The 15,299-nt window shown below is 37.3% G+C and overlaps 1 protein-coding gene across 4 annotated transcripts in view; it reads left to right on the forward strand.

Annotated features, from left to right (window-relative positions):
* The first annotated feature begins 1,213 nt into the window (after positions 1 to 1,213).
* dlg3 (discs, large homolog 3) overlaps positions 1,214 to 15,299 on the forward strand; it is a 95,495-nt gene continuing 81,409 nt past the window's right edge. For all 4 annotated transcript variants that reach the window (XM_081381868.1, XM_081381869.1, XM_081381870.1 and 1 more), the window contains exons 1-3: positions 1,214 to 1,506; positions 2,461 to 2,592; positions 13,066 to 13,151. In XM_081381868.1, coding sequence (XP_081237994.1) covers positions 1,491 to 1,506; positions 2,461 to 2,592; positions 13,066 to 13,151 — 234 coding nt within the window. In that variant the 5' untranslated portion in view covers positions 1,214 to 1,490. The remainder of the gene's footprint in view (positions 1,507 to 2,460; positions 2,593 to 13,065; positions 13,152 to 15,299) is intronic.

The raw sequence follows: 15,299 nt of genomic DNA on the forward strand, positions 1-15,299 counted from the left end.
AAAAGAGAAAGTGATATTTAAAATATATCAATGTTATAGTGTGATGAACCTTGTTTATTTTTTTTTTGTACAACAACAAATGTGATAATTTATGCCACCCTGCTAACATACATCTAATCAATCAGTATGGGAATTGCAATGACTGATTCTTGAAATATTACATTTGGTTCCACTAGCCCTGAATATATGGATGGCATTATAAAAACAGGCAAATTAAGGAGCACAACACCTACATTTTAAATATCCAGCTCCCCACTGGTTATTTAAAAGATTGTGAAAATTAATAATTTATCATCAATTATAGGCCTATTAATCATAAAATAGTATCCAGCAAATTTCTATTAAGTGGTGTTAGTTTGGTTTAAAATAAATGTCATCTTCATGCGTCCTTGTTGGCATAACAACTTCAGTTGTTTTCAGATTTTTTTTAAAAGGAAAAATTTTGTGACCTTGATTTTGTGACCTGCATCAAATGATAAAATGGTTGGCCAGTTTCCACTGTATGTCATAGGCAACATTTTAATGTGAATTCCTTGTATAAAAATGAGAAATGTTGTGGCTGTTTCGTAATTACATTGTTATAGAATAAATGCGATCTTTTTATACAGTCTCATCAACGCAAACGTAAAGCTTTGTGTCATCCAGATCTGGATCTGGAGCGACTCCACTCCGGGATTTTATTTTGCTTAAAGCGTTCATAGAGGCGAGAAAAAACACCGGCTTAAAAACATTGTGGAAAAACTTGAGGCTCCTACCTAATCACGCTGGTTATTGATATAATTTGTTTTCCCTTTTCAAAGAAAAACTCTTTATTGCTAAAAAGGGCGACAGACCCACTTGAAGCAGGTTCACTCTTTCTCCACTAGGTGGCATGCGACACTTTGGAATAATCATTTCCATGGCCAAACTTGCATCACCCCTTCATGGCAAACAGGGTGTTTTCCGAAAGACTTACGAAATAAATGTCAGGTAGCCTATATTTGAAGTTATCATTTATAACCCCTTTTTTCCTTCCTTTTTTCTTTAGTAGCCACACGTTCACACATTATGATTTGGTTCGCCGTTACAAGCTGCATGTTTTTCCACCATAAAGACAGACACGCTTATTTATCCACAGTTTACATTTGGATGAAGGATGAGTAAGACCCTGTTACTGCAGACCGCCCCCCCAATTCCCCTCAAAACTTCCCAAAGGCAGATAACGGGAAGCTTCACACTCTCACTAACGTTACTACCACAACACGCATCTCCTGCCAACTGCACTAACTTACTCCCGTCGTCAATACTAGAACTTCCCAAAGAAACATATCGTCACTGTGGGGAAATTACGGCAAAACTTTTAAAAGTCTGTTCGGAGACAAACTAGAAAGGGACAGTTGGCCCCGAGAAGGATTTTAAAGCGTTGTTATTTATTTGGAGAACTAACGTTAGTCGAAACGTTTTGGATTTACAGGACCAGTTTTCAAACTAACTGCAACAATCTTCACATCATGGTCCATAAATATGGTAAGTTCCGGTAAAACAGTCAACTTTATTCGTTATAAGAAACCGATATCATATATGGCTAATGCAGATATGACAGTAATTTCATAGGTTTTAGTTCTTTTACACTTTTCTCGGTGTCGATGTGTATTTTCAAGAGAAATTTCTTCGTGTATTTTCAAGAGAAATTTCTGTTAAACCCACATGGGAAACAGAAAGCATTAGTCTGAAGTGGGATTATGTAGGCTACTTTTAATAAAAATCCGCTATTCTTTACAGAAGCTCAATGAATGTCAAGTGTATAGGCGACACTATGACCCTGTTTAACCCATCACAAACTGTGATGTTTTGTGGAACCTCCTACCTCTGTTAACCTCATCTTCCCTTCAACCAGCACCTGAAGAATTACAAAAACAATAAGTTACTTAAAAATCTATCAATATCAACGCATTACGTACCAAAAAATAAAACTAATAAGCATTTACTTTAAAGAAAGACAATACACAAGCACCATTTTCAAAGCTTTTAATAAGTGTTAGCTTTTAAACACACATTGTTATTGTGAAAATGGTTAACTTATTTCAACGTTATTTGTTTTCTAATGCATTTTAAGTGTAACTTAAGTGTCCAAATAATTTTGAGGCCACTGAATGGTCTCTGTTAGTCCACAAGAATAACTCACTAACCAACACTCAAGACTAAATCATTCATTTATTTTTAGCCGTTAGTTAAAAAATTGTTGTTAGACGGCCCTGGTTGAGTCAAACATCTGGCTTCTCGCCCCTTCCAGGGGCTCTTATAATTATAGGCAAGTAATGGAAGATTTCACGCATCTGCCTTTTCGGTATTAAACATACAGTTTGAACGTCTAAAAATGTCTTCAGACTGTCACAAGGAGAATGTAGGTAATGGATGAAAAAGGCATTAAAATGATTAGGAGTACTGAAATAGTAATCCTTGTCCTCTCTTTTATTTCAGATACTAAAAGAGCAGTTGGGCTACTGAAACAGTACCAGGCAAGTTTGACTACCCCAGAGGAACAGGCCCTGAAGACCAGTGTGGAAAAGGTCTCCACCATCTTTGGCAGTCATCTTTTTCATGCTCTGCTGGGTGAGGTTTGTTTCTGTGTAAACTGTAATGGATCTCAAACAAATAATGATTAACTGTCATTATATAGGGCTGTGCCTCTTGATTCCAGCATATTCCATGCTGAGCAAAATCTTTCCAAGAAGTCGTGTTACTATTTGTTCAACTTTACTAAACGCTGCTGATGGTTTTCTAAATGGTATATTTTGTTTTTTGTCCTTGGACCAATTACCTCAATGTCCTCCTTCGCATTAATAATGGCTTTAGGATGTAATAGCTGTGCCTAGTAAACAAACACATTATTAACTCTACCTTACAAATTAACTTGCACCTTCTGTGACTTTTACAAGTTTGTTATTTTGACATTAACCAAGTTTTGATTTATTAGATTAAGTCACGTAAATAGGTTCTTTCAGTATAAAAACAAAAGGTTGTCTGTTTTTTAAATGAAATCTTGAATGAGCCATTGCTGTTGTCACCAATGGCTTGATCTTTAACAAGGATTTGAGAACTCGACTCATACAGTAAATTACAAAATGTTTACCAAAGTTTGTGCCACTGTTCTCATGTTACACAAAGAATCAGACTTTCACAACCCCAACTGATTTATCAATGCGGAATATATAAAATATGTTCTGTCATATTTTAATGATGTCTCACAACAGCCAGAAAAAGAAAACATACTGATAATAATAGATAACACTGTTATGTGAGATGCATCTAACTAAAATAAGAGATTTCCTAACTTATTTTTAGTTTTTGTCCTGCAAAGGAAACAAATTAGTCTCATTATGAAACGGTTGAGTGGTTCTCTTAATTACCAGGCCCAGTGTTTAATGAGGCATGCCTGTTGCTGTTGCTGTGATGCAGAAGTGTAGGACCACAGGGGCTGTGACCAAGACATGGGGTTGTGTTGCCATGGGACTGTAGTGAGGAGAGGGACAGGTTTCCCCCGATCTTGAGTTTTCTCGTATGCCGGTGTGCTTGATAGGCATGATAAGCTTATTATGAAGTACATGATATTGTTATGCATGCTTTGGTCATTCTATGAAGAGCTGGCATAGAAAATAACAAAAATGTTATAGTTATAGGATACATTTTATAGCCATTACTCCAGTCTTCAGTGTCACATGATCCTTCAGAAATTATTCTTATAATTCTGGTTTGCAGCTTAAGAATGATTTTGTCTTCTTATCAATGTTGAAAACAGTTGTGCTGTTTAATATTTTTGTGAAAACTGTGATTTTTTTTTCTGGATGCTTTGATGAACAGCATTTATTTAAAAATGAGTGCTGTCAAATTGATTAATCACGAATAGTCGCATCTGACAAAAGTTTGTGTTTACATTATGTGATCAAATTGTATATATTTTATATAAAGTATGTCTGTATGTGTCTATGCGTGTGTGTGTGTGTGTGTGTGTGTATATGTACATACACACACACACACAAATATATATATATATACAGTATATATGTGTAGAAATATGTGTGTGTGTGTGTGTGCATACAGTATATACACACACAGACATACAATATATATATAAATGTAATAATATATATATACACACATATATATTATGTAAGCACAAACTTTTACGTTAGATACGATTAATCGCGATTAATCGATTTGACAGCACTAATGGAAATGTTTTGTATATCAAGTCTTTACTGTCATTTTTGAACAGTTCAAAGCATCCTTGCTAAATAAAATGTATGTATTTTAAAAAATCCCCAAACTTTTGAACGGTAGTGTGTAAATTGTTTCTTTTTTAGTTTAAAGGCATTTGGAGATTATTGAGGGCATTTACCTTTTTATTATAATGTCTCTGGTATTAGAGAAAGTGTCAGTCACTTAAAATATTCATATTTATGTTTTATAGTGGTGAGCTGTGTGATTCAGGCCTAAAGTTTTTTAGATCATTTTCTGAAAGAAACTTGGCTCCTGCTACTGGCATTTAGGTATGCGCTTTTCTGTGCCGCGAAAAAAGCTGTTTGACTACAGCAGGCCAAACCTATGTTGCAAATGCTCTTATTTATATTACTTTGAATCAGTCCCAGTCCATTTCTATAGTGTCCCAGTCCGAAACTGGCATAACACAGTAAGCGGATAAGGATTCCACACATTCCAGACATAGGCTGGATCATTAGCGGAAATGTGGGATAACATGTAGGTAGATTGATAAACAAACAGTTCTTGGCCGCAGTGCTGTACTCCCTTCTGACCTCAGGCCAGATTAGGCAGGGTGTTACGCTTTGCGCAGGACGGCCCATTCGCTCTCTCAGGTACTGAGAAGAGGGGTCATGTAAGGCTGAGTTAAGCAACATGTGGTTTCAATCATCTCTCCAGCCTCTTGGGTGTTGGCCAGAGTTAAAAAAGGCAATACAATACGAATTCTAGCAAAAATGAGGACGATTGAGGGTGGATAAAGTAGCACCTAGTTTAATTTTTATATTATTTTATATTTAAACATTATAGTATTATTATTTTATATTATATGTTGTATTAATTTTTATATTATTTAATATTGGGTTTGTAGATCATTCACATAATTAAAGTGTTCTGAGACTCTAAAGTCGAAAGCTTTTTGATTTATGTGGCATCAAAGATCATCGAATATATTGGGGATTGAATGAGGCTGTACCAATTCAGTCCTGTGATGCACTGTGGGAGGAGGAAAATTTGTTTGGTTGTCTGCATGATTGCACAATTTCGAACAAAGGTTTTCCTAACTGCACACTCATCTCTTTGTTTCCAAACACACAAAGAGATTATGGATCACACAGGTTCTGTGCCCAAATTTGACCCAATATCAAGGCAGGGCTATTTTCATTGCTGGGGAAAACTTACAATCCATAATTCCCCAGTACTTTCCAAGTTAAACTAGTTCATGCTGTAAAACAACAACAACCTGTAGTTCCTCCTTTAGATACTGTAACAAGTCCTATTTCACTTTCACTTTATAACCACATTTCTAATACTTTTTCCCACAAGTTTAATAGAAAAACCATTTAAAACCGCTAAAGTAAAAGCCTAAATTGATTGATTTAATTGATTCCTCACTAAGCCTCACCTTAAAATTGTCAATCCTACCTTAGAATCTTTTGCAGTCCTGCATTTTTATAAAGCAAACTTTGCTAATGTACACTCCTGTTCAAAAGTTTGGGATCATTAACATTTTTAAAATAATTTTTAAAGAAGTCTCTTATGCTCAATAAGGCTGCGATTATTTGAATAAAAATGCACTATAAACAGTAAAATTGTGAAATATTGTTACAATTAGAATAACTGTTTTCTATTTTAATATTCTTTATAATGCAATTTAATGGCTAATGGAATCATTGTCACATGATCCTTCAGAAATTATTTCAATAATCATTTCTGATTATTATCAAAGTTGAAAACAGTTGTGCTGAATTCTTTAATACATCTATTTAAAATAACATTTATTTATAAATAGATTTTTTTGTAACATTATGAATGTCTCAGCTGTCACTTTTGATCAATTTAGATCAAAATATTTAGTTTAAATACACTAAATATCTATTTAGGGATATTTTAATTCATAATAAAATTATTAATTACTATAAAAAAAAACGTACTGACCCCAAACTTTTGAACGGTATTGTTAGTCTGTCAAGAATCTGTGTTTTTGTAGTATTAAACAATATTTCACAATAACTATTTAAATATATGGTAAAATATTATAAATTGACCCAAGGTACCCAGAGAGGAATTAAAGTGGTATTTTTTTCTTTTACAAATCTCTGCAGCTGTATTGTAAATTACCATACAGTGTGTGACAAATTATATTACATGTGTAATTTGTGCATTAAAGTATTATAAAGGATGAAATAAGACTTACCATATATTAATTAATGAATTTAGTTTCTGTATATGCGATCAACTGATTCAGGGCAATTTTTAACACCAGACAAGTTTTAAAACCCAGTTTTTAACAAATCAAGTAGCCTATGTGTGAACTTCATACTGACATTGAAATGAGTTAGCTAGTGAAAAGGAGAGCAGTTGTGTAAAAATTATTATGTGGAGAGGACTGTGCAGTTAAGTAAAAGGACTTTGTGTTTTCTGTTCAGTGGCCAGGAATTTATGTGGTCTTTTAGGATTTACTTGGATCTGGGAACATTCTGCTGGAATGCATTTTTTTGTGGGAAAAAGTATCATTTAACTAGGACTTTGTCTGAGATAAATGTGCCCATATATCAAAGTATGTTTTACAGAACCGATTGTCTACATTCAGCTGCAAAAGGATTTTAGTGCACACACAATCTGTTACATCCATGTGTTTTAATGTTGAGAGAAAGCAGCTCTATATGAATAATCATTGAAGTTGCCTGCTACTGTATGTTTCACTCAAAAATGCATTAGAGGGGAAAGGTCTCCTTGATGAAGATACTTACACATCTTCAAAGCCATTCAAGACAGCTTTACTAAACGAGGAGGTGTTTCCGTCTGACACACTTATACATTTCTATTCATCATACAGCTGCATGTTTTATAATCATGCACCATTTAGTGGAAGACTCTACGCTTTAGTTTACTTTCTCCGTCGCTCTCTTTCTTTTCTCTGCTCTCTCACTTTCTCATCTGGCTCTGGCCAGCCAGGCGATGAAACCGCTTCCCACACACTGTTCTCCTCCCACTCACACAGGCTCACACAGACACAGATGAGTCACATAGCCCCATTCTTCTTCTGTCTTTCCCGCTGCACCCCAGTGGGACTTCATTACTGCCCCTAACAGCCCCCCCCCCACACACGTACATCGTCCGCATGTGTTGCCAGTCCAAGTTCACTGCATATCGCTCCAAAAAAGTGCTATTCTCTCTAGCTCTTTCTTCTTCCGTCTTAAAAAAGACTTGCTTGTTTCTTCCAGTGCAAAGGGGGCCGAGAGTGTTATGCTTCAAAGGCACAGCGAGGTAACAAGCATCTCATTATGTTGTTAGTTCAGGCTGTGGGCCAGTGTGGGAGTGTGGGTGACATCAGCAGTATTGTCTCCCTCCATTCTCATCAGCTGGTCGTCCCTCTGTTGGTGACCACAGGCCACGGCAGTTAGTGACCTGAGAGTTAATGAGGTAAGACGTATAGAGGGTAGAAGGATGAGGTAAAGAAACAAGTCGTTCTGGTTTGAAGGTAGGGTAGGCAATTTTGGAGAGGCCAGCAATAGCAAGCCAGCTTTGAAAGCATAAGATCCCACCCCTCCTTCAGTGCGCTCTCCAAAGCCACGCCTCCCCCAAAACACATTCGGACTGAATGCAATGATTGGATGAACAATTTTTGGTCCTGAGACTTCCACTGAAGATATATGTACATTTTTAAATATTTGTACCAGTTCTGTTATTGATTGCAATTAGGATGTGAAGAGAGTTTAATCCAGTATAACAAAAAGTTTATGAAGAACATTGCCTACCCTACCTTTGAGGGCACGACTTGGACAGTAGAAGTCTGGCTTTGATGTAAGAGAAGTTCTTTTTTTTAAATATCCGAATGAAACAGCTTCTCGAACAAGAAAAATAATCTTGTACGGGAATTGATTTTGTCCACTGGGAATTGATTGTATCATTGTGGTTTGCTATTGCTGTGGTCTCATGTGAGTGACAGGTTTTCCTGCCCTTGCATCCGGAAACAAGTCACCAGAGAAGAGAAGAAAGTTGCTGGAGGGAGGGAGAGTAAGTTAGTTAATTTTTTTTAAATGAATGATGCGCACAGATAAATCATTTATAATATATACCACAATATTCCATAAAAAATAAGAATAGTCAAATCTGATTTCATGGTGACTTTAAACGTACAGTATGGAATTTTTCGCCACTAGGGGTCGCTAACCTCTTAACAATAACAAAGGCGTAGTTTGATGACGCAACACATGCTAAGAATTATGGATGTTGTCGTCAACGTCAAGCCGGCCGATCTAATAATGTTTACTGAATACATCGATGCTTATATCATGACTGTGATATGAAGCAGGTCGGGATTGCTAAGAGACAGCAATCAGCTCCAAACGCGACGCGAGTCCCGCGGATATAAAAGGAATACAGACATTTCATTCTACCGAACTACACGCAGAATTACTACTCACAGGTCAGTTTATTAGACAAATTAAACTTGTGAGGTAACGAAGTGCTGTGTCACCTGGTCTAACATTACATTAGCACACTAAACTGCATTTGAATGTGTTGAAATGTATGTGTTAGTTTGTCTGTATGAGACTAGCAGTAAGCTAGATCAACATTAGAATAACATACAGATCATATTCTAACATTTTATCATTGTTGAACTATAGGCCTATAACATTGATTAGTTTTATGTAAATGTGCTCACCTGTTTAATAAAGTACATGTAGGAGCGGTCGAAGTCTCGGACGTAGAGCTCTCGTTTATATACTGTCTATGGGAGCTCTCGGCATCTCGAAAACACCGCGCTGATATTGATTCTCGTTTTAGTTTTCCTTTTTAGCGCAATTTTCCACCGGAAAAAATTGCGATTGTTAACTCATGATTTCTGTTCTGTCTGTGCGCACCAATCTTGCACTTCTATCTACTCCTCAACCAGACCACCTAGAGACTTCGGGTTTTCGGCATTATGTTAAGGAAGGTCTAATCTCGGGAACGCACAAAAAAAATCCAGGAAAACATTTACTATCTCTTAGTGTTGTGATCCCATGACGTCAGAAAATTGCGCTAAAACACTCACTGAGTTTTTATTACTTGTTTATCCAAAGTCTGCTTGCCATGGTCCATAATGTTTGAACGAAACAACAACAGCGTGCAAATAGACATTGCAAACTCCACAGTTGTCTGCGTCTGTCGCTTTGGTTAATCAGAGGGCTCTGCTCATACATACAACCGGCACATCCGGGAACTTAACTGTCAATTTTGTAACCGCCCCTTTTTAGGGGAAAACAAACCAGACTTCCCATAGACTTCAATACAAAATAGCGGCACAAAACAACGTTCGTACACAGCCGGCAGACGTGTATAACTTCAGAAATCACTTAGATGAAATACGTTGAGTAATTATATGTCCACCCTGCCTTCCATAGAGCGTGAACGATACATTTATAAACTTAATTTGGGCAACTTAAAAACATATCCGTTTCATTCTACCAGCGTCAAATTGGTCTATCAACCCCACCCAGTGGCTTACCCGGACATTTACTCGTACCTCATCGAGTCACCAGGTAGCCAGTGAATGATTTTACTACGGTTTTAATAAGTAAACATCTTTAAATGTATAATATTGTGTCTTTATATTTAGAGTAGCTACTGAGTGCACGTTTCTGTCCAGCTATACAACTAGCCTGATTTAGCTTTCGATAGCATCATCCGTAATTCATGATATTTCCATAACAGCAAGATATTGATGATGATGGCAGGCAGAGATGGGCATAAATACATGGAAATGTATTTAAAATAAAATAAAAAATACAAAATACTGTGTGGAAAAAAATAATTAAATACAAATACATAATAGGGGTAGCCTACTGTGTGAAAAAAAATGTTTAAATACAAAATTACATGTTTGTAAGGGTTAGTACACGTCCTCAATCTGTTACTGTGTATGGCGCTCGCCGGATTGTTTTCCCCTAAAAGTGGGCGTGAACCTTTTCAGAGACGTTCTATGACGCTACGCCGGTTGTATGTATAGCTCTGGTTACCATGGCAGTACGAGCGGAAACCATAGGCAGAAACCAGGGACAACGCGGATATGACGCCATTGACTGCGACAAAACGGAAATAAAGAAACGTGCCGTGTCTAAAAATTTAATTAAAAATTCTCCTGGTTTGAAAGTTGTTGGAAACAGTCAGGATAGTGTAAGTACACAACTAAAAAAAATATATAACGTAGATATAGTGATTTTTGCTAATTTTAAAGCAAAAAAGTTACATATTGTGCCTAAGCAATAAGACAAGAGCAAGAATGTTGTTGTTCAGAAAATTACAGCCATTCTGATATTCAGACCATTAGAATGATTATGATATTGCTTTTATATAACTGTAAACAATAATATCTAGAGGTTAATATTGAGTAACTCGTGTATGTCAAAATTTAGTCCAGATTATGAAGACGAGTCAAAATGTTGTGGCTGTGAATAACATCATTTCCCGTTAAAATTTGAGATGTATATCGCATGCTAAAAATGCTACATTCCATTAACATTCAAGGTGCAGTCACATTAGCGAAATTCCGGGCAAAACAGGTCAATTGTCAGGTGTTATTGAAGTCACTTTCAAACCAAGCAGTTTTCTTTTCAAGCGCTTTTGGGGTTATTTGGTCTGTTGAAATACCTTGTTGATGCTTTTAAATTTCCTTTTAATGTTCGATGGTTGAAGGGTGAGTAGATTAATGTCATCTCATTGTGACACTTTTTTTTTACGTATTGCATTCATAGAGAGAGCGTTTCACTGATTGTTTATAGCTTAACGGAAGTTACACCCATAATTCTCGCAAAGCGTCATGGGGCGTAGGAATAAGGTGGAAAGTGTGTACTGATGATTTTAACATGTTATTTTTAATTGTCCCAATTTGCATTAGTGTAATTAGCTCATAGCTTAATGCTTGACCCTCAACACCAGAGCCACTGTTACCTCTGCTAATGTCTGCAGGCACTGTGCTGTCGTGAGTCACGATAAAAGCCTCTCTAAGTGAGTGTGATTGCTCTGGCTCTCTAAACCCAGGATGGACAGGAATTTTGGATGAGGCCCCTGGACGATATTTATAGAGACCCTCAATAGAGGGAGCGATGCTCAAGTTGAGCCAAAAGTTGACATTGCTCTTGACCTTGCACACTTGACTTGTGAAGACTGTGCACCTGTGCTTTTTGGCATGGCTAAAAGACTAACTAATCTATTGTTGAGGACCATTAAAGGGTAGTTCCCTTTCAAGTGGAACTCAACGCCACGTCATGGCTTGATGCTATGGGAACGCTGAAGCATGTTTACACACACCAATCAGCGTTTGGCTGAGTGTGATGACATAGCTACGTAGCATAGTACTTGACTGAAACCATGTATAAACAGATGCCATGTCAGCGTGTAGCCAGCTTCTTTGTCTTCAGAAGCCGTATGTGTGGGCCAAGTTAAACCTTGAGTGGCCTGATGAAAAGAGACGGGTTGCGCGGTCCAGACTAGATAGCCACTATTTGACATCTGTCCGAGAGCTACCTCCCCGCTGCCTGCTACCTTTCTTCCCAGACCTTTTTTCCGGATTGAGGTTCTTCGAAGAATCCGTACTCGGCGGAAGTGCATACGCAGGCCACTTTGACATTCTCTACGGTGGTTGGTATGCACACGGGTATGCAGCGGTGCCGAGGTTGGAAGAGATGTTTATGGGCTATCTTTCCCCCTAAAACGCATCGTCGTGGAGGAAGCCTGCCTTATCCACCAAGCCTTGTAGGCCCTACAAGGCTTGGTGGACAAGGCAGGCTTCCTTCACGATGACCACAGTTGTAGGGCCACTTCACCCCTTGTGAGTAAGGCGCCCAACCGAATATTTGCCCCATCTTTTCTCAAGAGTGATTAAAAAATTTGGACAGTTCGGTAGGTCCTTTTCAGTTTGCTAATTCGGCTGCTTCCGATTCTAGATATAAGGGGCCTGAACCGTACTCTTCAGAAATACAGGTTCAAGATTCTCACCCTGAAGCTAATCGTGTTGCAGTTCGAAGACTGGTTTGTGATAGTAGATCTGAATGTCGTATTGGGCTATGTGCTCTATGACTTGGATGGAGTGGGGTTCTTGATGGCCGTCCAGCCAGTGGGCTTTGAGGGGACCTTCATCTTCACTGGTACATCATTTTTCTAGAAACGAGGGCAGTGTTCATAACTCTGAAACATTTCCTTTCATTCCTGAGAGAGTATCATGTGTTATTCCACACAGGGTTTAAAAGGGGTTTAAAAGCTTTAAAAGGAGTTTCTGTTGGGAAACAGTCTCTAGTCTGGTGTCTCGGTTCCTGCACGGTGCCGATCACAAGTTCTGTTTTGAGACCCTAGCATTGGTCCTGGGTGTGTTAGCAGAAGCAACATTTGAAGCTTTGTAGTAAGTTTAAGAGAAAATGATGACCATTATGTTTGCAAAACATTAGTTTCTCTGAAAAAAAAATGAATATGAATAGCAACGTTGTATGTGTGTAATTTGGTGCTAAAAAGATGTTTCACTCTGGAAAGTAAGTCATAGAGGGTTATAACAACATGAGGGCGTGTAAATGACAATTCTAAATTGGAAATTTCATTTTTGAGTTATTTAATCCTTGGAATGGAATGGAATGCCAACATTATTTATACTACACATTTTCATTTTGTTGTATTATTTTTACAAATTTATTTAGAATCACATGCACATAATACCACAGTGCCAACAGCAACCTTGCATACATCTGCTTTCAATCTAAAAATGTAATGAAGGTATTACATATTTCAGTGTAAATACCTGCATTATTTAAATGGATGCATTCAATGACATCGCTATTCCATTATTCTCAGATATTCAGGAATGCTACGAAGTAACCCTGCAAATGAATGCAGCACAAAATGGAGTTAAAGAGAGCAGCTCTGTGGACACATGGGAGGTAAGAGCCCCAGAGAAAGGGCAGCTTTATTTTATTACATGCCATTATTTACTCTTCCCTATGTTGTTCCAAACCCTTATATCCCTGTTATCATAAACAAATCTGACCTGTCTAGATCTCATGTTCAAGTCACTGACTCGATCCAGTCAAAGCAGTTAACAGCTCACAGCAGGTGAAGATTATCACTGAATATCTTAAAGTTAGCCTGTTATTTGCTCAACGCTATCATGTGGTTTAAGCAATGTAGCACAAGAGTCATATGGGCCATTTTTATGATACTTTTATGGTTCATTTACATATTGACACCAATACTTTTTTCTGTCCCCAATAACACACTAATAACACACCAATGATTAGCTGAGAAGAAAGGGTTTAGAAAAGCTGAGGTTTAGAAAAAACTGAAGGGAAGTTTACAGAGAAATACTGAACAAAAAAATAGAAAAAAGAGTGGCGAAATGAAAGATAGAGTGTGTGGAAGTTACAGACGCTACAGAACATTAGTCATATCTAGAAAGCACTGCAGTGATAACACCAAGTGCTCCTCGTGGGCTGTGTGATGATGTCACCAGGACCTTTCGTTACAAGTGTCTGCAATCACGTGACCATACAAAGTATTTATAGGGAAAGTACAAAAAATAACCTCAACTTCTGTCTGGATTCTGTTAAAAGCAACTGCAGTGAGGGAGGATCACTCTGTGGTCTCTCTGAGGGTACACACAAACATACACTCGGGTTTGACTAAAATAGTCTCTATTCGTCCAGTACAGCAGTGCCCTGTGATTGATGTTTTAAAAGATGATAGAATGAAGTTTTCCATCCCCTACATGGTTTCAGATGATCCAAAATTGGGGTGAATTTTTGTCTGATTTCTTTTTTTTTGGTGTTGCAAACAGCTTCACAAACTCACTTTGCTGGTGAGCCGCACCATCTGTAACTACTCTGGACCATAAAGGAAACTTGTACAGGTCTAAACGGTCTATTTGCATTTTCTATAGCTTCTTTTAAGTGTACAGTTTTTAGTGATTGATCATAGAAAATTAGGGTAGAATATCAGGGTAAAATATTTAACATTACATCCAAAATATAGTTTTATACCTTGAAATAGCTAAAAACAGTGTTTGAAAAAAGTCTGAACTCTGTAAAATCTAGAATGTGCTCTAAAGATGTCAGTAATCTCACGATCGCACTGAATGGATAGTACAGATGACAGAGAGAGAAAACAAGTAATAAAAACTCAGTGAGTGTTTTAGCGCAATTTTCTGATGTCATGGGATCACAACACTAAGATATAGTAAATCTTTTCCTGGATTTTTTTTTGTGCGTTCCCGAGATTAGACCTTCCTTAACATAATGCCGAAAACCCGAAGTCTCTAGGTGGTCTGGTTGAGGAGTAGATAGAAGTGCAAGATTGGTGCGCACAGACAGAACAGAAATCATGAGTTAACAATCGCAATTTTGTCCGATGGAAAATTGCGCTAAAAAGATTTACTTAATCAGTATTTTTGTCTTTTTCCCAGTAAAAAATACCTAAACATCCCATAAAAGATGATATAGAAGATATTTTTATTTTTAAAAAAATTTTGCTTGCTTTTTGATTTCTTGGTCTTGGATGTTTAGAAATGTTCACAAAAAGAGATTGAAAACTAGTTTGACATCATTATGACTTGGTATCTCATCATTTTGATTTATGTAAACCACTTTTTATGTGATTTTGCATCCATTTTGACACTTTAAAGCTTCAACCCCAGTTCATATTAATTCATTGGAAAAGAGCATGGAAACCATTCTCCTTTTGTCTTTGCAGAAGTTTGATCATTAAAAAATATTAAATTATATATTAATATATATATAAATTTTGGTCCATATTAAGATTTGTCACATTTGTCAGCTGCACATCCATGATGCGAATCTCCCATTCCACTACATCCCAAGGATGCTCTACTGGATTGAGATCTGTTGACTGTGGAGGCCATTTAAGTACAGTGAACTCATTGTCATGTTCAAGAAACCGGTTTGAGATGATTTGAGCTTTGTGACATGGTGTGTTATCCTGCTGGAAGTAGCCATCAGAAGATGTGTTCACTGTGCCCATAAAGAGATGGACATGGTCAGCAACAATACTCAGATAGGCTGTGGCGTTTAAACGGT

Source organism: Scardinius erythrophthalmus (genome assembly GCF_964197995.2).
Source record: "Scardinius erythrophthalmus genome assembly, chromosome: 13".
Taxonomy (NCBI): Eukaryota; Metazoa; Chordata; class Actinopteri; order Cypriniformes; family Leuciscidae; genus Scardinius; species Scardinius erythrophthalmus.